This window comes from Sarcophilus harrisii, chromosome 1 (genome assembly GCF_902635505.1).
Source record: "Sarcophilus harrisii chromosome 1, mSarHar1.11, whole genome shotgun sequence".
Lineage (NCBI taxonomy): Eukaryota > Metazoa > Chordata > Mammalia > Dasyuromorphia > Dasyuridae > Sarcophilus > Sarcophilus harrisii.
In genome coordinates, this window is record NC_045426.1 from 428262335 (window position 1) to 428286728 (window position 24394).

General features: G+C 35.6%; 1 protein-coding gene across 1 annotated transcript in view; it reads left to right on the plus strand.

The window, feature by feature from the left end:
- TNFRSF11A (TNF receptor superfamily member 11a) overlaps positions 1-8958 on the plus strand; it is a 104136-nt gene extending 95178 nt beyond the window's left edge. The window contains 1 exon segment of the mRNA XM_031946175.1: positions 8077-8958. Within this exon segment, the coding sequence (XP_031802035.1) occupies positions 8077-8489 (413 nt within the window). The 3' untranslated portion in view covers positions 8490-8958.
- Positions 8959-24394: the final 15436 nt, after the last annotated feature.

A 24394-nucleotide genomic window follows, 5' to 3' on the forward strand; every position in this document is an offset into this window, starting at 1 on the left:
TTTTCTACTTAGGGGCAACACTAATATTTAGAAGATTTATCTTTACATAAGTCTAGATCTCTCCGTAACCTCCCAGGGAGAACTGAAGGAGGCTGAACTGGCAGCCAGATGGTACAGTGTTTAGAGTGCATGTCCTGGAATCAGGAAGATCAGAGTTCAAATCTAGCCTTAGACCCATATAGCTGTATGACCCTGGGCAAATCACTTAAATGCTGTTTGCCTTAGTTTCCTCATCTGTAAAATGAATTGGAAAGGGAAATGGTAAACTACTTCATTATCTGTGCCAAAAATTCCTAAATGGGATCACAAAGAATCACATATGACTGAAAAATGACTCTTCAACAGCAAAGGCTGAGCAGAACAAATCTAAGTTTTGTGAAAGCCCATGAAATATTTGAAGAAAATTAACAAACCTTCATTAAACATCTCAGATTTCTTCATTTAATTATCACAAGCTTTCCAAGTTGGCATTAATGCAACTTTTTTGGATCTGGCTTTTATAACTTGACTATTATCTTGCACAAGGATCAGCAAATTATAACCTGAGGGCTCTACCATTCAGTCCCTTACTTCTTTTCCTATGGCCTTTGGGTTTTTTTATATTTTTAAATTAAAAATGTTTCATTTGTGATTTGCCCATATTTAGATCCTTTTTCCAAGATAACATGAGACCCTTTCAGATTCTTTGCTAAAGTTCTAGCTAAAGCACAACATTCACCTGAATGCCTTGTTTAGTTATTTTTCAGTTGTGTCCTGTTCTTCATGACCCTATTTGGAATTTTCTTGGCAAAAATAATGGAATAGTTTGTCATTTGCTTCCCTAGCCCATTTCACAGATGAGGAAACTAAGGCAAATGGTGTTAAGTTGCCAAGAAATACATAGCTAATATCTAAATTATGCTATTTGTGATCTCATAAAGATGAGTTTTCCTGAGTTCAGGCCGTTGGCTCTATCCACTGTGCATCTAATGCTTTTGACCCAATTCTTAAAGAAGTTATGCTAGCTTGTGATCATATTTGGTCAATTCACATGCATTTATTAAGCATTTAGTAAATGCCAAATACTGAGATAAGTGCTGGAGATACAAATAAAGGCAAAAGCTGTCCCTGCCCTCAAGAAGTATAAACTCTAATATGGAGGAGACAATTTATAAAGGAGATACTTGCAAGATATATGCAGAATAGATGGACATGTGCTGAGAGGAGAAGGCATTAACAATGATGGGAACCAGGAAAAGCCTCCTTCATATGGAGAGACTTGGGCTGAATACCTAGGAAAGCAGAAAAATTGAGAGATTTAGATAAGAAAGAACATTCTAGGGAGAGAGGACAGTCAGTGCAGAGAGAAGGAAAATGAAATGTTTTGCTCAAGAATTTCAGGCAGGTCCATGTAACTGGATCCTAGACTGTATAAAGAGGAATACATGTAAGAAGGCTGGAAAGGGAGGAAAGACCTAGATTATCACTTCAAGTTTGTAGACACTACTTTTTCTCATATTTGGAAGAATGTAGCTTTTATTCTTCATTGCTATAGTACCTTTTCCATCTTCCATGATCTTTAAAAAAATATATTTGGTTTAAATTTTTTTTTACTGATAGCTTTTATTTTTGTATCATCTCCTTTTCCTGATACTCTGGACCATTGCCCAACATTGTTGTTTAGTCATTTTTCAGTCATATCTTACTTTTCATGACCCCTTTGGGGGTTTTCTTGGCAAAGATACTGCAGTGATTTACCATTTCCTTCTCCAGCTCATTTTATAGATGAGGAAACCAAGACAAACAGGATTAAATTACTTTCCCAGGCTCAGACATAAGCTAGTAAGTCTCTGGAGCCAGATTTGAACTCACGAAGTTGATTCTTCCTGACTCCAGCTGGCATTCTAACCACCACACCAACTATCTGCCCTCATCCCTTGACAAAGATACTAAAAAGAAAGAGGAAAAAGACCAGTTCAGTTCAATATGTCAACCCAGTCAGATAGAGGATGTGCTCCTGACTTTAAGCTATTCCTGACCCCTCTTCTAACCCATTCACATGTTCCCCCACTTCTGGAAAAAAAGTAGGGCTACTGCCTCAAGTAGACTTATTAACTCTGTGACTCTGGCTAAGTACACAATCTCTCTGTGCCTTTTTCTTTAACTATAAACTGATAAGGTTGGAATTGACCTCTAAGCCGTTTTCTAGGTCTAATTCACTGATTTAATAAGTTGTAATAAAAGCAAACATGACAACATATGTAGAAACCATCATGTCCTCTTGGGTATCAGATTCTTGGATCTCAGTTAATTTTAAATTTGGGGTTATATTTCAGTAAAACTGCGATTTCACCACAATATTATGATATAGTTGTACCATGTACCTTTAAACTCATAATTTCAAAGCAATTTCCACTTTGCCCTTACCTAGCATTTTTATTCTACAAATCTCAACCCATTATAACTTCATTGCAAACCTCCCCTTGCCCATTTCACAGAATGAAATATTGATTTGCTTCAGGAAGCTCCTATCCAGGGTCAACTTTCCGTTATGATAATCACACTATGTTCACTTATGGTTGCTCTTATCCTTTTCATTTTCATTGTTGTAAGTCTTGTGCTTCCTTCATTCTGGGTCTGTTCTAAGTTTTCTCATGATTCTCTGAATTTTCATATTTAATGTTTCTTATGATATAGTTGTACCATGTAATTGTATCACGATGAACCATGCCCAGTCTATGGACATCTACCGTTTTTAGTCCTTTGCTCCCACAAAAAAAAAAAAAAAAAAAGGATATTTTAGTATATATGTGACAGTTCTTTCTGTCTTTGACCTTTGACTATGTTCTCTTCCCCAATATTTCATAGCAGCATTTTTTTTTTATGTTTTTATACTTTTCGGTACTTTAGAGTTTAGATTATTGGGGCCTGGTAACTTAAACTCATCAAGAATGAGTGCTCTTTTACAGTGTACCCATTTTCACTAGCAAAGAATTATATCCCTGGTTTATTAAGCTTTTCCTTCTACTAACCAAGTAAGTACTTAGAGGATATTTTGCCTTTGTGTTCTCCACACCTGTTTGCCTTACATACAGCAGATGCTTAATTGATGAGTGAACAATTACATTTTGGTGGTGAGCTTCCAAACCAAGATAAAAGAATAAGGGGGAGGGGGAGGGTGTTGACCAAATAAAACAAGAGTGTTTTTACTTTTCACAAGTTTTACAATGTTCTTTCTGCAGTCTCCTAGTTTTTGACAGCACAAAAAAACCTCTATGGATAGGTAGTGTGGATTAGGAAAACTGACACATTGGCTAAATTAATTTTTGCCTGATTTGGAGAAAGGATAGACCAGATGGATTTTTGAGGCAGTACAGCTCTTTTCACAATTACTTCTACATGAATAGACCCAGTTTTTTTTTTTTTCTGGTTGTGCAAAACACCACTTTCGCATGACTACTTTCTTTAATTGTTATAATTCATGTTCTATAAAATGTGATGAAAGGAAAGAGAATTAAGAGGGGAGAGGAACAATAATAGAGCTTGATCTCATCGGATTTCCTAAAAGCCAATTTCAGGACTCTTAGTGAGGTGGCCTACATTTGGACTACTGACCAGTCAGTCAGTGGGGACCTAGAGTAAATGTTTTTCTGGCAATTATTTTTAGATGTTTTATCATGTAAGAGTGTTTCTTTCAGGCAACCATCTCTTTTGGAAAGAATTATTTAAATATCTTTTGCTGTTAAAAATTATTTTTATTTTCTCCTTTTTTCTTTTGTAACTCTCAAACGAAGGATCACTGTTTCAATACTAAATAATGATTATATTATGGTATTTTAAGGAACTTTCTACCAAGATAGAATGCCACTTTTTTATAACTTATAAGGTGTTCTTTGGAGTTTTCATGAGTAGTAAATTCATTAACCTGCAATCATTTAGTGATGAACTTAACTAAGCTTACCAAGCTGATGCTTGGACAGAAAGGGATGCATCCCTGGACTTGTGTTCCAAGGCGTTTCAGCTTGGTAATATCCACCAGAGTTGGTATTCTGCCATTGACTTTAGGAATGTAAGATCATCTCTGTGCCAAAATAAAATATCAGAGTAAGAATTTAATAAAGGAGATAATGATCATAATAATATATTGGATGGCCATGAAATTATAATTCTTTGAAGGAATCATTTTTCTTACAAAATAAAATAAAAAGTTTACAGGGAAATTGGATATCGTTTCCATGCCCCAGTAAAGCTTAAGAGTGAGATGTTAGTGGTGCCTGAGTAGATAATAGTGCAGTATAAACAACACTGAGCTTGAGCTTGAGCTTGAGTCTAAACCCAAGGGTTCAAATCTCTTTGAATCCTTTCCAATGAAAAGCCAATTATAAGGATTTACAAAGGATAGAAAAGGCATGGAAGGGTTTATTATGTAACTCCAATAAAGTCTGTTAAATTTATTTGCCTTGTTTTCTCCCCTAATATAGTCACCTATAATTGTCACTTGCCTTACTCGTTGACAGTCTGTTTTGCAGATTTTTCTGCTCAGTTTATGGTATGAGCTAGGCTGCATGGAAAAAAATAGACACTGAATTTTTCCATCCTTTCTCCTTGCTTCTTTATCTTACTCTGCAACTTCCTGGGCACAGAAGCATTGGTCTTAAGCTACAAGTACATTAGCCAAAGAAATTTGGTTAGCCACAGGGTTGGATGAATCTGCTCCTTCCTCCAGTCTGAGTGGCAGAAAGTAATCTAAATGATGGCATGAAGGAGCAACCAGTGTGATGAAAAGGTCCTCCCTGGTCCTTCTATCCCCCATCTCTGCCATTCAAGTCCTTATCTATGTCTCCCTCCCTTCAATGCCTTTGCTTCAGGCATCCAAAGCTTCACCCATGTTCATGTCCTCCATTCTGTTCACTAACTCATTTATAATAGCTAACTTGTCTGACAAAAATTAAAGTTCACTGTTATCCTTTTGATAAAGAAAAAAGATATACTATAAATATTGTTGATGGATTCCAAGGCTACAATATACTCTATACATGTAGTATTTAGATATTACTTCATAATATATTTAAAAATTGTTTTGCATACCTACTGCCAATTTTTTTCTTTGCCCTGGTGTTTCTGCACTAAAATGGCTCATTTGTTACACTTTGGCACAGAATTAATTTATCAATGTAGTATTATGACTAGAAATGGGATCATCTTTGACTTAATAAACATACACACACACACACACACACACACACACACACACACACACTCACATACATAGTTCTTCCCAATTAATCAAAGTACATTTAGGATTTCTATAAAGAGGAAAATCATATAAATTTGCATGTTAAATAGGAAATGAGATTCCCTTTTTTAAGTTCATGGTAGAATCTTAAGTTATCCTAAATAATATATATGTGTATTTTGAAGCACCTTAAAATAAGGCCTATATGAGAAGAAGGTAGTAGTATTATTTTCCATAAAGCTGATGAGTTATTTCACATACTTTATACAAAATAGCAAGTTAAACAGGAAAGCTTGCATTACATTTTTGAAAAGGGCATTAACTTTGCCATTTATTGAATAAATAAAATTAAGATTTTCATAGATCATAGAGTCATAGATTTAGAAGCAGAAGGGAACTTAAAGGCTATCTAATCCAACTCCCTCATTTTCCAGATAGGTAACCGAGTCTCAGAAAAAATAAGTTACTTTTTTATGAGAAATAGTCTATGGTCTATTTCTAGTAACAAATTGACTTTGTTGGTTTTAGAATCATAGAATTACAGAGTTTAGGGGAATCTGAAGTAATTTAATACAACCTTTGCCCAAGTCAGGAATCTCACTTTGAACACTTCCAATAAGTGACTCATCTAATCTCCCCACTTTAAAAATATTTACTGACATGCCCAAGCATTCTTTTTTATGTCTTGGCTATTTAAAATGCCTCTTCCACTTGACAGTTTTTCAGATGCTCTTAGCATCTCTAAGAGTTTTTGTCTACAAGATAGAAGTTCCTTATCCTATCTGTGATATGGCTCTAAATTTAGAAAAATCTTTTTTTATGGACTTGCAAGCAGTTCTAAATTCTCCAGTTTCTTTTAAATCTGTTTATTTAAAACATTAGGTCCCTATAAATGCCCTGTCCTCCATTTTCAATTCCAAATTTCCACATAAATAAAAATCAGATATGGCCTTATGTTACTCTTCCTTTTATACCACATTTCATAGGAGACTTAAACTAATGTTCTATTTCTAGACCTTGTACTACAAGGTAGTAGTAATTGAATTTGATAAACATTTATTAAGTACTTACTATATGCTATCTACTATGTTAGAGATTGTGGATATAAAGACAAGGTCAAAAACAATCCCTTTCCTCAACGAACTTTGATTCTACTAGGTGAAAACACCATCCCTGCAGATAAATAAATGCAAAATAATTTCAGGTGTGGAAGTGCTAGTGAGAAGCCTGGGGAATGAGGTGGAACTGGAGCTCAGCTCCAAAGGGAATTCAAGGTTGTAAGAGGCAGAGGCAACAAGGAAAGCATTCCATTTTTGAGGCACAAGGACAAGGGACAGGAATGGCATGCTGAGCTTGGAGAAAAGCTCGTAGTATATATATATGATGCTTGGAGACTGCATGAGGGACAGTATTATGAAATGGGTCCTGCCAGATAGGTTGGAGCCAGAGTATAAAGGGCATTAAATACCAAGAGGAGGAACTTGTGTCCCATCCTGGAGATCATAAGATAATCATATTTATTAAGTGTCTTCTATGTGGCAGACACACTGCTAGTTATTGGAATTAGAGTGAAAAAATGAAATAGTCCCTATCTTCAGGGAGCTTCCTTTTTTCGTGGCAATATATGCATGTAATCAATCACTGCTTTTTGAGTGAGGAAAGAACTTAGTGAGACCTTACTACATAAGACTAATTTGGCATCGATGTGAATAGCAGATTGGAAAGGAGAAGGAATGGAGAGTGGAAAATCAATTAGGATACTATTACAATAATCCAAGCAAGAAAGGATTAAGGAATGAAAGAAGGTAGTAGTCATGTGAAGGAAGATAAGGAGATGGGGAAAAGATACAAATGTCTTACAAGTGTCATTTTCTTTTAATTTTCTTTTTTCTTAAAGATATACCTATACTTAAATCAGTGCTAGTAAATCTTAGAAGTCATCCAATGCAATCTTTTCACTTTCTTTGCACACAATAATTTGGATCAATTCAAATATGTCTAAGAAAAACATTTTGTAATTTATAGATCCAATATATGTTATAAATGTTAAAATATATGTTAAATACAATATGTGTAAATGTATTTATACAATTCTCTTGCTCCTTAATCCTAACTTTATTCATTTTATCAGCTATATCAATATAGGTGCTGGATATAAATATATAAAGATAAAAACAAAAGTCAGTATCTTCAAGGACATTGTATAACAACTGAATGTAAGCTCCTTGAGACCAAAGACTGTTGTTTTTGTCTTTATATCCCAGCACCTGGCATCAGGCCTGAAATGTAGTAAGTACTTAATAAATGCTTGTGAAATGGAGCAATAATTTCACTGGGGATTAGTGGTCAAAGGATCAGAGGACAGCTATTAAATGATGATCACCTTTTCTTCTTGTGGCTTCTGAGCCTTCTCTATGTCAATATTACTGAATGATCATCTGGCTTTTTTTCTCTTGGATCAAAAATAAGTAAGCTTGTGGGAACCTTCCCTATTACCTCATGCATTTATTCACTTAAAGCATTTTCCATTCCCAGAGGGGGTTAAAGGAAAGAACCTATATCCCCTAAGTTTGCCTCTGGCTTTCAAGACCTCATTGGTAAAAAGACATATTTCTTTGCTGCCTCCCTTCAGCCAGTCCCATTAAGATGACAAATTCAGTTCTTAGACAGGAAATATTGGGCGTTAATTAAGGGGCTTGATAGGAAGCATCCATCATGAGATTGCCTCTGCAGCCTGCCAGAGGAATGGCAAGTTACCACTATAGGATTTAGCTTGGAAATATTCCCCTCACAAGACAGGATTCTCACTAAGAAAATATTAATCATGTCTGTGCCTGTTTTTTTCTTCCTTTCCATCCTAGGAAATGTGACTGGAAACAGTAACTCTACATTTATTTCAAGTGGACAAGTAATGAATTTCAAGGGAGATATCATTGTAGTCTACGTTAGTCAAAACTCCCAGGAGGGCCCCACCATCCCAGGAACTGCCGGGGAAAATGTTGGCAGCCCAGTGCAGGAGGAGAACCTGAATCGCTGTGATACTTTTGCAGGGAATGATCTCAATTTCAAAGAGAAATGTGCTGAGGGCTCCCTGGGGAGCTTTTCTGAGGGAAAAGTGCAAAACTGCTTAAGAGACCATACACGAAGGTCAGGGCCAAGGATTCAAGAGGAAACCCACCATGGCCCTGATAGAGAGAGTGACCAGAACACAGCTTCTCAACCTGTGCAAGAAGAAGGAAGACCCAAATCCCGTTCCCTGAAAGCCTGGCAGTGATGAGAATTTACCATTGCCTCCGTCTCTTCCCAAAGGTGCCAGCCCCAGTGGGAACTCAGACAGACATTCCCCTTCTCTGGGTCTCATTTGCTGCATCTGTAGAGGGAGGAGTTCATACTAGGTGATCTCCAAGGTTCCATGATTCTAATCATTCTCCCTATTTACCCCATAAATATAATATAATAATCATAGACCAAGAATGTCAAATTCAAATCTACAAACAGTTTTTATCTTTGGAAAATACTAGCACACTGAGCAAATGCTAATTCACAAGTAGGACCAAAATTAGGAATGTTGGAGATGGACAATAGGTAGCACTTGACTCACCCATGACCCATAGATCTATGGGTTTTCCCCCTGAAAATCCTTTTATAATTTGATAGTTTGCTATTTGGCTCATTCCTAATCTGTATCCTCTGTACTCTTTTGATCTTTTCTCTTTTATTTAAAAATCTATGGCACTTTTTCTTTTTTATATTTTTAAATCTTTTTATTTTTAAAACATATGCATGAATAATTTTTCAACATTGACCCTTGTATAACTTTGTATTTCATATTTTCCCCTCTTTTCCCCCATCCCCTCCCTTACAAGAAAAGCAATCCAATATATGTTGAGGGGGGGTTGTTTGTTTGTTTTTTGGTTGAGGCAATTGGGGTTAAGTGACTTGTCCAGGGTCACACAGCAAGGAAGTGTTAAGTGTCTGAAGTCACATTTGAACTCAAATCCTCCTGACTTCAGGGCTGGTGCCCTATCCACTACCCCACCTAGCTGCCCCAGCAATCCAGTATATGTTATAAATGTTAAAAATATATGTTAAATCCAATATGTGTAAACGTATTTATACAATTCTTTTGCTGCATAAGAAAAATCAGATCAAAAAGGAAAGAAAATGTGTAAGAAAACAAAATGCAAGTGAACAACAAAAACAGTAAGAATCTTATGTTGTAATCCACACTCAGATCCCACAGTTCTCTCTCTGGTTGTAGATGGCTCTTTTCATCACAAGATCATTGGAACTGGCCTGAATCATCTCAGAGTTGGAAAAATCACATTCATCAGAATTGATCGTCCTATAATATTGATGTTGTATGGCACTCTTTCTATCTTGCTCTTTCCAGATATAGTTAATTTTTAAAACTCTATTTTTGTATTTTCATTGACTGGAGCTGTGCCAATTGAATTTATAGTTCTCATGATGGTTAATGCTATTGGTTCATGCTACTCCTTCATTCACATTTATCCCCATCCTCAGCTACCTGTATCTACCTTTTGTTGTTTTTAACTTCTGACTTCCCTATTGTGCATCTGTGACTCCATCTTGGTAACTATATGGCCTTTCTTGTGTGTAATTATATATTTTCTGTCTCAGCTATTTTCTATATTTTCACTTTGTATTGACTATTTCTCAACTATTCTAAGTGGTGCTTCCTTTCTGTTTTAATTCTCTCCTTTTCCTATAGACAAGTCATCTTCATGCTTTGGAAATAACCTTTTGAGAGGTCATTCATGGAAGGCAGAAGTAAAAAAAAATCCCTTTCTGTGAAATCAGAAGGCTTAATTCCAAATCCCACTGATGAATCCTTCCTATGTGGCAAATTGCTTTATTAGTTTTATCAACTATATCAATATAATAATATCAGCTACACAATTGAGAAAATTCAACTGTAAAATGGAGGGATTCATTGCTGCCTTTTGAGGTACATTAAAGCTTCAGATCTATGATCTTGTGTATCTTGTCTGTGGTAAATTGTTTGGGGGCAGAAATATTAGAAAGAAGCTTTTGGAAAATACTGGAAACATTGAGAATAAAAATTTTCTCCATGTGAATTTTTTCAGTCCCCCCCCCCCTTTTTTTAAACAGAATGTAACAGAATTTTTTTTCCCTCTGAAGTGTTCTGCTTTTCCTTACTCTAAGCTAAGCTTTCCTCTCTCTCTTGATAAAATGCATTCTTAAAAATAATTGAATTGTTGACTATGTTTGACACTCTTGGTCTAGAGGGCTTTTTCTTTGTTTTATTTTTTAGCAATTAAATGAAAAGAAAAAAATTCAAGTCATCATGAATTATGAAAATGGGCTAGATGATCTCCTTAAGTTTCCTTAAAGTGCTAATACTTGAGGATGTCATGACCCCAGAATTCTGAACTAATTGATCTGGGTTGTTTTTATTGTTACTTCCATGTAATTAGTGTAAACTATAACTCTGTGCCTCCATTTTCTAACTTAAAAGGAGAGATAGAGACATGTATGGCACAATGATATAAAGTTAGCTTTCTGAGGCAGAAAATCCTGAGTTCAAATCCCACTTCTGACACATTACTGCTTGTGAGATTCTGGACAAATACCTTAACTTCTTAGTGCCCCTGGCAGCTCTTTAAGACTCTGAAAGTTGCAAAGCAGCTACTATTCTGCATTGGTGAAGGGAATTTCCCTGGTGGGAATTTCCTACCATTGAAACCACCAGTCTGGACATCCCCCTCCAAAAAAACAGGGATAATGACACCTGTCAAATGTCTTTCCTACACAGAATAAGGATGAGAGAAATGTTAGGAAAGTACTTGGAAATTGCTAATAAGGTGCTATAAAATATAAGAGGAGAAACAGAATTTTTCTTGATTCATGTTTGTTCTTCATGTTGATGCTAAAAGTAAATAAGAACTCAATCATTTTGGAAAGATAAATCTATACCTGACCTCACTGTATGTCCCAGAGATGTGTATTACTGATGTAGACAGAATGAGAATAGGAATCAGCGAAAGGTTGTCAACTTAATATTAAAATGACATTTGATCTTAAATGCATGCTTTTTATAGCTTGATGAAATGTGAATCTTTATAAGGTCATTTCCTAACTTTTTTCACATATAGCCTTTCTCTTCTTCCTCTCTTCATTATCTTCAATGGTTCATTCACTCTTGGTCCTCTCATCAGAGAAGCTGAATAGAAGATGTTGCTATGGTGACATGATCGCCTCTTTGAACTTATTTATTTCTTGACTTTACCAGATAACTTCTCAAAGTTCAACCTATGAAATACTATAAGGGAAGAAGTTTCTTCTCCACACTCAACTCTTAATATCAGGAAATGCAAGATCTTTTCTTTTTTTAACTTAAAGGTTATGAACCAGCCAGATTTTAGTCTCAGACACACATACATCTAGAAAGAGAGAGTGAAAAAGAGAAAGAGAGAGAAAAAGGGAGAAAGATTCCTTATGCAAAATGGATTTTATGATTTATACTTCTACAAGATATCATTTCATAAAATATAAATACATCCAGGGAGAAAAAGAGGGAGATTCCTCATGCAAAATGGATTCTATAATTTATACCCCTACAATATATCATTTCATAAAAATAAATTATTGTAAAATCAGTACCTACTCCCTAGCACCAGTAGAGAGCATTGTTTAGCCTGTGGTCAGAAGCTGATCCTATTAGTTCATCTAGCTTAGGAAGGTAAAGGAATTTGATAAGAGACCAATCATTTATATACAATGGAATCTTAAGAATTGGGAAGAATCTTCTTAGAGATGGAAAATTTCCAGATCCTTCTGAATTAGCATGTTATAATGGCCCTAACCAATTTTGTTGGAAGCATTGTGAATTCCTAGAACTGAAGTCAAATTATTTATGTAAACAAAATTTGATTTTAAAGCCAAGTACAAATAATGTTTAAAAATATAAATGATTGGATTGTTGGATTCCTTGTGTTCCAAGAAGTTACAGGACTACTTGTTGGGGCTTAATCCACTGGGCATGCTACCAAAGGGGGTGGCTTGTAAAGTCCTTCCCAAATCTAGAATTCTACAATCTATAATAAATAATCAATCTTTTCCATTTGGACAAAAATTGCCTGTATTTTTATATAAAATCTAGAATACTGATGGGATTGTTTTATACTTCTCTTTAATGAGTTAAAAAAAAAAAAGGTTTGTCTCTTTTTTGCATGAATGGTTTAGAGATTTAGTATTTACCAGCTGACTAATTCAACAAATTGGTTTGTTGGCATTTACAGTGTTAGGAGAGACTAATAGACTTCAACAAGTTCAATTGGCCTCAAGGAAGAAATACAGTTGTTTAGAGATTTTTTTTGCTACATGAAAAGTTATAATGACAATAAGAGACTAAATCTGTGATTTCATTTAGACTCCTTAACCAAAGTAGGTTATCCTCTTTAGCACCTTCTCCGAAAGTTAGGTTCTAAGAGAATTTCCTAGACCCATAGAAAGATTAAAGAACTTATTTGTACATCAGAGGAAGACTTGAAACCTCAATATTTCTGCTTCTGAGGCAGGTTCTGTGTCACTTTTACCATCTGATTAATGTGACTAGAAATTCTATACTTAGAATGAAGATAATCATGTAATGTTGTCCTAAATTCTGGTGGAAGTGGGAAGGGGAAGGGAAAAAATGTATAAATAAATCATTGAACATATTTTCTTTAATTAGCATGGACATTCTATTTTGATGGCAGAGAAAGAAGCAAACTTTTTACAAGACTCTAAACAAAGAAAGAAGGGTCAAACTACTTGAGAGAAACCAGACACTGCAGCAACTATTATTTTTCTTTAAGCTTTGTATAAACACAAGGACAAGGAAGCAGGGCAATAGAGTTTACTTCATTTTCTTGGTGAATCAGCCTTTTGAATCCTGTTTCTCAGGCTGCTGAGAGGAATAATCAATAAAAACAGTGTTGAAGTAGTTTGCAAACATAAAGCTTTATCGAGCTGCAAAGTAATGATAATTAGCCTGGGCAAGATGTAGGCAGAACGGATTTTACAACATGGGTGACTGAAACTTAGGGAGTAGCTGAAAGTGCCAGTGAAGGCAGAACTAGGATTTTTAAGGCATTAATCTCTATCACAGCCTGAAGCTTAAATTACAAATTTGGTAATAATCCTTTTCTGCTAATATCCTAGGGAGTTGAATGTACCAAGAATCCAAGGCCCAGAAAATACTTGTGTCACATTCTTCAATAAATCAAAAGATCTCTGGTTTTATTGGTGAAGGCATTCAGCCCATCTCTCCACACCTTAATAGACAATTTCATGAAATGCTACGGCCAATAATATTCACTGCCTGATAAGTGAAACTTCTAAGGATTGTTTCTTCAAATTTAATGAACTTGCCCTTTAATATACCATCTGCTACTTGGCCAAAATTCAGTCTTTTCATCTTGTTAGAACTTATGAGAGATTACTTTCTATTAAGATAGGATCATTCCATCATTATACTAATCAAAAATCATCAATGCCTCTTGATTATCTTTTGAATAAAGCCCAAACTCCTTTGTATTCAAGATTCTTTATAATTTGGCTTCATTCTTTCTTTCCAGTTATATGTCACAATTTTCCCTTCATTTTATTCTAGCTAAATTGGTCAACCCTCTTTTCCCTAAATATGTTTAATTCTCACTCCATACTTTACTCATTCTGAATTATATGCTATTCTTAGAATCAGTCAAGTAATCATTTATGGACTACTATGTACTGGAAAATGAAACACTCCCTACTTTCACAGAGCTTACATTCTAAGATTCTCCCTTTTCGTTTGTTTTTGAATTTCTACTGCCAATTTCTTCCTGCCTCCGATCCATCATTGCCAGAATCTTCTCTGGTTCTATCACCACTTTGTTTAAAAAACTTCAATGATTTCCTTTTGCCTTCTGAGTAAAATTCAAACTCTGCTATTTGGCCTTCAAAGTCTTCTTCTATCTGCATTTCCGTTCTATTATTATTATTTTTTTTTAATACTCTCTTGCTAAACTCAAGGACTCTTAGTCCCTCCAAACCTATTTTGTGCTTTCTTACTTTGCCTTTGCTCAAGCTTTTGCCTAAGTCTAAAATGCTCTGTCTTACCCTCTCCTAATAAATTTTTGTTGTTCAGTTGTTTTTCAGTCATGTCTGATTCTTGGTGACCCCATTTAGGATTTTCACTAGTGGTCTATCATTTCTTTCTCAAGCTCATTTTTAGATGAGGAAACTGAGGTAAACAGGAGTAAGTCTTGCCCAGGATCGCATAGTCCTCCTGACTCCAGACCTTGGCACTCTATCCATTGTGCCAGCTAGTTGCCTCAAATCCTAGAAGCCTTCCCTAAAAGGGGGGAGGCGAGGGAGAGGGCATGTCGGCAAAGCCTGATCAGGGAGTACTTTAAGGATACAACGATAAGAGCATTGACCAGAAGGTTCATTACTTAAGCTTCTTGAAAACTAGCTTAAAATGTGAAATGTTCATGGCTCTGGTGTAGTGGAACAAACTATGCAGATGTCTTATATTTGCATCCCAGCATCCTGGACATAGTAAGTGCTTAATAAATGTATGTAGACTACCTTGGAATAGGTATAAAATGAATATATACATATAAATGTATAAATATTTATATATAAATAGTATATATCCAACAACAACTCTGTATTGTTTCCTATCCTTGGTATCAAAGGCCTAAGTTGAAGTTCCCAATTCAATGTTAGTTGTGTGATTATGGGCAAATGATATAATTCTCGGAGCTTTTTCTCCACCTGTAAAATGGGGAGAATGGTATTTGTACCACCTACCAGGAAGATTATATATTTCAAGCCTTATCTTGCTATATAAATGTGATTACTATCATTTTCGCTTTAACTTAAATTTCACTTCCCCCATCTGTACAATTTTCTAAGGGAATAAAAAGCAAGAGACATTTTCACAGCAAAACCTAAGAGGTTTCTATCCCTCCAGGAGTTACTCTAGTCAACACTTCCCATCCATGAAAGCCAGAAAGCTGTATTTTCACCCATTCATGAGACACACTGAAGTCATTTCTATAAGTCAAACCTGCCAAACATATAAATTATATAAGTGTACCACTTATATGAGCATATATAAACTTATCACTAGGCCCATAGAAAATCTTTGGAACCTGATGCACTCTCATAAAAAGCAGCTATAATTTAATGGCTCTGTTTTGTGAGGTCATATTTTGTCCTACTGATGAAATTGTTTTTGCTACCCTGGCCATAAAGAAACTATTCAGATCGAACTTTCAAATAGAATCTGACTACTGTCATTGTCTTCAAGTTTCTTTTTGTTTCTTTTTCTTTTTTTTTTTTTTTTTTTTTTGTGGTCTCTCTTTTTTTAATGGTCTGCTTCCTGTTTACCTTAAATTTCTCTAATTTTTACAGACATATGAAGGGTCCAACAGAAAAGTTTAAATTACCAATAACCCATATATACAAATGGACATGATGAATGTCCAAGTCTGGCTCATGCTCGCTGTGAGAGCAGCTGCTATTTTCCCCCAAGTCAGAATATCTGCAGAAACTGATCTAGAAGACATTTTCTCATCTATCTACAGAGAAGTATAAGGGAGTATTTTACTCTTGTAGGTACAAAAAAGGTGATAAGAGTACTCCAGAGTGTCCATCTTCCTTTCTCTCCCATTTTCCCTCCATTTGCCTCCACAGACTTCCTCAATCCCTATCCTGTAGAGATGCTGAAGAAAGAAGATGTATTCCTGGTTTAGTTGGAACTCAAAATATATGTCCTCTTAGAAATAACATTCTACAAATATTGGACTACTTGCCATCTAGGGGAGGGGGGGAAGCAGGGAAGAAAATTGGAACACAAGGTTTTGCAAGGATTAATGTTGAATCATCCATGTTTATTTTTAATAGCTTTTTATTTACAAGATATATGCATTGGTAATTTTTCAGCATTGACAATTGCAAAACCTTGTGTTCCATCTTTTCCCCTCCTTCCCCCCAGATGGCAGATTGACCAATACATGTTAAATATGTTAAAGTATAAGTTAAATACAATATAAGTACACATGTCCAAACAGTTATTTTGCTGTACAAAAAGAATCAGACTTTGAAATAGTGTACAATTAGCCTGTGAAGGAAATCCAAAATGCAGGTGGACAAAAATAGAGGGATTGGGAATTCTATGTAGTGGTTCATAGTCATCTCCCAGAGTTCTTTCCCTGGGTATAGCTGGTTCAATTTATTATTCATGCATATGTTTTGAAAAATAAAAAAGGATATTGAGAAAAGAGAAAAAGACATACATATATAGATGAATATGCCTTCCTCTATACCTGAATTTGTTATTTTGCATCTAATATTAGTCATTTAAATTAGAACTGCATTTTTAACTTAAAAAAACATTTTAAATGGTAGTTAAGAGTAGATTAAATAATTTATGAGAATTATATTTCCAGCATATTACAGGTTAATAAAGTTTTGTGGACAGATCTCAACCCCAAGCTACTGTTTATTAGTAGTAGCTTGTACCTATGAGAAAATACATTCTAAATTTCAAACAAGTGACTTTTAAAATGACTATCTGTAGCACAACCTGTTGATAAATTGGACCTTTCCTATAGGCTTATTTGAAGGAGTTTTCATTTCAATTCTTCAGCTAGTTTATACTCTGAAACCTTACAAACCCTTGTCTCTTAGAGAAGGAATCCAGGGGCTCAGGTAGGGCAGAGTGAGCTTTGGTTTCAAATGGTCCAACAAGTTCAGGCTTAGAAAAAAATACTTCCTGCTGCCTCATGACCTTTCTCAACAGTGACAGCATTGTTCCCTGAGGTTGTGGACACAGGCACTGAGCCCAGGAGAATAGTGTCGCTAGACTGACAGCAGTCATCAAAGCTATTTTAGACTTAAAAATGGCAACTGGGTAGTGTCAAAAATCACCACTGCATGCTTGCTTTCAAAGTTTCATCTTTAATAAGGCTACTGGAAACTAGAATTTCTTTCTTTGTGTTTTGAGTTTTCCCTCTCTAGGGCCGGAAGGAGAAATCAAAACCAAATCATACTATCTAATTGCATTCTATATGAAGCTGTAGTATCTGGTGGATTTGTGGTTTCAAGTGCAATCATCTTTTTTTTTTTTTTTTTTTTATTGTATTGTGTTATGGAAATGCGAAAAAATTAAGAGCATTTTTATATTAAAACATTTAATTTAACAGCCTTGGAGCTATATTCTAAATAAAAATTGCAAACTATTTAAAGGCAAAAAACCCAAAAGTTGCATTCTAACAGGGAATTTAGAGCCAGTGAATGTGTTTAAATGTTTGGAAATTTTAGTTGAGTTATCCATGAGCTGGATATATAAATACCACTGTTCTCCAAGCTTGGGGACAAATGACTTTAAAGATCACCTGTGTCTACCTGTAAGCATAAACCTGCTGGCATGCCAAAAATTCTTGGGCTTACCTGGAATGGCTTTCTCAAGCAGTACTTTAAATAATCAACGTCTGCAGGGGCTGCCCCATAGGGGGAAATGGTATTTTCCTTTTGATGAGCTCCAGGGACAAAGAAGGCATATTCTTCCCAGGCTAATTTACCCAGGAATCAAATCCAACTGACTCCCAGACTGGATTAAAGTGGGGGGAGGGGAGGGGAACAGAAGGAATTATATATTTCATTAGGAGGCAAGGGGGAAAATGAATTTTCTTGGCTAGATTAGTCCATGTTTTTAACCTTATAGCAGGATTTTTTTTTTATAAAAGGAGAGCCCTCCTTTGTCTATCAATGAGTCATGTTTGTTAACTCTCCAATTACATTGTCAAATTAATAACAACTCTTTAGGAATGCTAGGTGGTATTCATTAAAGCTCAAAGGAGAGAAGCTTCGAAGACTAAACAAAAGAATTCCCATACACACATAAAGCAAGGGAAAACAGAGATTTTCTAGATAATAGAAATATTTCCAAACGCTTGAGAGAATTATTCAAAGCCCCATTAACTGTTTAATTGATACAGGGGTAGTCAACCCCTGTATATTGAGTTTAGATTCAAAGAGTATAGCCCCGGGAAAAGTAAAATCCTCTACTCTATAGTAGCTGATATTACATCCTAATAGATATGTGGATATTTTTAGTCCTTTTTTACAGAGGAAGAAAGAGGAGTACAGTAGAGGAAGGAGAGGGAAAGGAATAAGATATTTACTAAGTTCCTTCTATGTGCCAGGCTCTGCAAAGTACATTACAAATATTATCTTACTTGATTCTGGGATCAACCACCCTGGAAGATAAAAGCTGTGATTATCCCCATTTTATAGCTGAGGAAATGGAGGCAGACAAGTTAGGAGACTCATTCATAGTCACACAGTAAGTAAGTGTTGGAGGCTAGATTTGAACACAAGATTTCCTGCTCCTGGACCATTGCTCCATCCATACCACCTCATACCGTAACTTAATCAGGGTCAGGGCTAATCACCGCCAGAGTAGGTGCAGTCAAACTCATGCCTTCTGTCTCCAAATTCAATTTTCTTTTCCCAAAACTTATCAGTTTCCCCAAAATATCTAACTCACATTTTCTGCCAATTAGGGAATCCTTTGGGCAAATAACCATCTTTTTAAAAAATGACAATTTAACCTAAGATATTTGCAATGCAACATGAATTCCTTTAGTCAATTTTTAAAATTATCACCTAACTGATATCTTGCCCACTAAGAGAAAAGGAGTTTTGATAAGTGGATAGGACTCCAGGGTGGTAGATTTAAAGGCAAAAACATCTTAGGGGACAAATAGTCCATCCCCCATATTTTATAAACAAGGAAATTGAGACCTAGAGGTGACTTGCCTGCTTGTGTATTCACACATCTCACTTCAAGTCCAAAATTTTTCTTCACTATATCACAGAAGGAGACAAATACCAGGTAAAGGAAAGGTTGCAACTGAATTGGTTACGATTTTCCAGAAAGGATTCAAATTCCATTTATTCTTTGTGTGAACTAAACCAAGTCACTACTATTCATTCAGGTCTCAATTTGCTAATATGTAAAATGAGGGAATTGAATCAGATTAACTTTAAGATTTAAATTTGTCAATAACCCTAAAGTTGCATGAGTGGACCTTTGGGGAGCAGAGCAGGAGATGGGAACATCCTAAGTTAAAACCCGTCTACTTTTCCTTAGGATTCAGGGAACAGCCATTGACAATTCCTCCTATAAACCAGAATTATATTTAGGAGATGAGAATATGACCCATAACTTTCACTTTTATATTCCCTAGACTCTGGGTTATTTCAATAGTTATTATTTTTATACTTCTTCTAGCTTTGGTCATCTTATTAGTATGAAAGAGTTCCTGCCAAACCTTCATTCCCAGAGTTGCCTGATTAGAACTGAGCTAAAATTCCACAGTATTGCTCTTTCTGTGATTTATAGCTGCTTGCTGTGACTGGAGAGCTCAGCAGAGAGCAGCCCTGAGTGGGAGAATTCCCATCAGGCTTTATCAGCTCTGACTTTGCCTTTTCCTAGAGGACTTTCTAAATAGGCTCCAATTTTATATCTGCTCAGGGCTGGTTATTGTTTCTTTGGATTGTTGTTACCTTAGGCTTATCTATATTAAATCTCATCTCCATTTCTGCCTTGTGTTGCCATCTCCCTCAGCTTGCCAGATCATTCTGCTATTTTCATCTTTCTTTTTTGTGTTGGTTCTCAGATTTTTTTTTTTTTTACTTAACCTGTAAATTTAATCACTAAAAGAGGTTCACATTTTCCAGGTGAATAGGCTCAACCTAGTTCTCAAGATTGATTCCTGAGGACCAGAACATAGCACTTGCTGCAGGATGGTCTCTAGGTCTCAGCATTAACTCAATTTAGCAGACAGTTTTAAGCACCTGCTATATTTAGGGTACTATGCTTGCTGTTAGAGTTTTTAATGGGGAGGGAAGTGAGGGGTTATCATTAATTCTACTTTGAGCTTGTTCCAAAATCTTCTTGCCCACTTTATTATCAGTTGAAAATTGTGTTTAGTTTTGATTTTTTTGTGTGTATATGGGAAACATAATGAAAATACAAGTTTCACAACTATAACTCATGTTTCATAGACTGAGAACCCCCAGTAATGCCCTGTTTTAGGAGCCAATAAATAATACTTAAGATATGTAACCAAACATCATAATACATGCAATCAAACTATGGATTTTACTATGAACCATAAAAGTAGGGGTTTCCCTTGGTCTTGGACCTTAGGGGTCAGATTCACTATTTGAAAGAACTTTGTTCTATAAATTGAAAACTACTGTAATCTAGAGATCTCTACTATAAATGCATATAGAAGGAAAATTGGAAATTTTTTCTTTCTTCCAGTGACAAATAGTATAAAATTTGTAAGATATTTTTATTACATAAATGACTTCTAGAAGATGCAGCCTTTGTTTAGAGTGTGTGTTCCAGTGGGTGAACTCCTCAGTCTGTCATTTCTCAGTTGTGTTTGATTCTTTGTGACCCCATTTGAAGTTTTCTTGGAAAAGATACTAGAGTGATTTGCTGTTTTCTTCTCCACCTCATTTATAGATGAGGAATTATGGCAAACAAAGTTAAGTGATTTGCCCAGAGTTACACAGCTCATAAGAAGTATCTATAGCCAGAATGGAACTCAGAAAAATGAGTCTTCCTGACTCCTGTATCTACATTTTATCCTGTGTAGATAACAAGTCTTAGATATCTGGCCACAGACTCAGGAAGACTTGAGTTCAAAGCCCAAATCTCATACATACTGTTTGGTCCTGGGAAAGTTCCTTAATTGCTTCTCACTGTTCTTGGAAACTCTTTGAGATAATTTGCAAAATTATTGCTATTAGAAGTTTCTCAAACTATTGAATTTTCAAGTCTTGCTCAATATACACATATATATGTACACATACCTATATTTCATGGATTCATTCCTTGAATATCAAATGTGTATATATATATATATATATATATATATATATATATATGTGTGTGTGTGTGTGTGTGTGTATACTTATGTATAATTGTAATAGAGTGCTAATTATTTTATATTTTACAACTTAAGAGTAGAAACTATATATAAATTTTTGTGTCAATGGGCAGAACCCTAGCACTTAAAAAAAAATTTAAACCAGGAAGCACTAATTCAGGGATTAAACGAGGTCATTGGAATAGTTATTTCTAGGCTCATCAAGAAAAAGAACCAAGTTTGAGAATAAGTACAAAGACTAGGATAACAGTGGGAGTACAACGCAGCCAACCTTGTGGGAATGCTTTTCCCAGCTCTTCTTAACTACTAATCATTACTCTGCTTGTCCCTTCTCCAGAGAAAATATTTTTTTCTCTAGCTGGAAGTCAGAACAAAATGCAGTAATAGCAAGACTCTGAAAAGGTGGGGGAAATAAGATTATCCTCATTCTGCATCCTCATTAGCATAGTCTGTATTTGCTTTGGGGGGAAGGGATTTGCAAGGGAGAGGAGAGGAAAGATTATTTTTTTTTAAATAAAGGAAGGCCTTCATATTAAAGGCAGAGCTGGGGTTTTATATTCATTGTTTTTATATGGAAAGGGCCAGAGATTCACGTTTCAGTGACTTCTTCTAAAGATGGAAGAGTTTTGGACTTAGAAGGGACCTTAAAAATCCACATCACTTTATAGATGGGTTCAGTAAAACTTAAAGTGTGGTTGTGTGTGATCCAGTTGGTAAAAGACCACAAAGCCAAAGGCCTTAAATTGTAAGCCAAAATAATCCTCCGACTTACTACATAACCTTGAATGTGTCATTAATATCCTGCCTTAGTCCTCACCTCATTGAAAAGCAGGTTCAAGCTATCTGATCTGAAAGTACAAATAAATTACTTAAGGTCTGCAGGGAAGAAGAAAATGGAGTGATTGCCTAAAACGCCTTTACACTAAGGAGGAAAAAAGAATGGAGATTTGGTTGGCTTTATTCAAAATAATTGATGTTTTCTTTTGACTTTGCTGTGGATAAATCTAGGGGCTGTCCTGAAGTTTCATTGGACTTCATCTGATAGGATTTGTCCTGGCGTTGATGATTTTTAACAAGATACTCAGTCCTGTTGACCAGATTGCTAAAGTATGAAAACCTTATCATAGCCTCCAAGCACACCAAGGATGATTAGTTCAAATTTAGTTCACATACCTGGACTTGGCCTTTAAAAGAGAAAACAGAAAATTATCTGTGGATAATCTGGCGACTCAGAAATAAGATTTTGGTTTGCAAAACAAATATGAACTATTTCCTAGAGCAGGATTTCTTAAACTTTTTCCACTCATGTCCCCTTTTTCATCCAAGAAATTTTTATGTGATTCCAGTTATTTAAGCATATAAAATAGGTATATAAATCAGACAATTACTAATAATAAATCATAATTTCATGACTTCCACATTCAATTACTAGACCCCATATGGAATTGTTAACCACAGTTTAAGAATCTGGCTATTAGAGGGAAGTTTCTGCAGCCATGTCACCTATTCCTCTAGGCAATCATATATTCGGTGGGTATTTTATGCTTTAAGCAACAAAGATACTCCAAGGTGGCAGTGAATGGAGATAGTACAGAAGTATCAAAGAGTTCCCAGGCTAAGTTGGTAACTGCAGAAAGATAAACTGGAAATAGTAGGATGGCAAAGTAAAAGAGTAATTTTAAACCAAATAGAAGAGAATCTAAACTCAGTGGAGAAAATCCTAGATCAAGCAGGAGCTGTGCCTGAGGAGCAGTGCTGTGAAGGACCTTTCCTTTCACCGGTTCTGTGAGTTACATGGACTGTGCAGGGCAGCATAAGGGAATCTGTCCTAAATGTTTTCCCCATTTGGCAGGGAGGGTGGAAAACATTTAGAAAGAGAATCTCAATGAATCTAGAAAGCTATTTAGGTCTCTGGGAAGTAGGAGTCCAATAGAAGAGAGAAAGAAAACCATACTGACCATTTATAGGATCAAAGATGAGTCTTTGTTGTTATTTTGATAACAAAATATTTTGGGGTTAAATAAAGCATGTTTATATTCAGTGTATTAACTTGAATATTTTCATAAGAACTGAAGACACTTCTCCTTTTTCTTTTTTCTAAAGACCTAGACACAAGCCAAATTTAGATGTTCCCAAGGGAAACCCTGGGTGCAGACATTAGCCAAAAGGCATCACTGTGGACATACTCCTAAGCTGAACCTGTCTGTGTTAATCCACTTCAGTCTTCAGTCACACGCTATATAGTACCTTTTAGGATAATGGGTGCTAAACATATCAGAGAAATGGATCATCCTATTGAAGTGCTTCTCTATGGGGGGAATGAATGGAAGAAGCTCCTCTTCCCTACCACAGGATTAGGAAGTTGTGGGCTACAGCAACTGAAGGGGTAGGGGTGGGTGTCAAAATATAGCTCCACCAAAGTATTTTTTTAAAATATAAGAAGTGCAACAGGACAGTTTCAATTTCATGATGTACAACTGAGTATGAAAAAAATAAAATTCCTGAACTTCTTAATTGATGATCATTTGTGATCCATTGTGTAACTTTTCTCATTCCAAAGAATTATGTTGTCAACACAAAGCAGTAAAAGATTACGATTAGTCTGGGATAGTTGTTCTTAACCTGAGATCCACAGACTCTTAAGGGGTCTGTGATTTGGAAAAGAGGAAAGAATTACATCTTTGTTTTCATTAGTTTCTTGTTTCCTTTGTAACTCTATATGTTTTATGCACTCAGAGAAATTATTTTGAAAAGGAATCCATGGGCTTCATCTAATTGCCAAAGAGGTCTATAGAACAAAAAAAATAAATAAATAAGAACCTTATTCTAGCATAAACTGTCACATTACTTAGTCCATTTAACAAATATAATAGTAGCCTGTCAGAATGCTCTTCACTACATAAGTTCAGAGACATAACAAGTCAAACCATCTCCCAAAATGTGACAACTCCATGTAATAAAATTATGTTCAGAATGTAATTAGCCTTTATTGTGGGTATTTGCCCAACACTTGAGTATCATCAATATAACAGGATTCTTCTCTGATGACATGGTGGTGTTTCATGCTAATTTAATGTCTAGAAAAAGCTCAGCTCTGCTTCCAACGCATCTCTGAAGGGTCACAGTTCCTGCTCCATTTTTATAGGTGTGCCATCAATTTATACCATATTATGTCCATATGTACAAACAT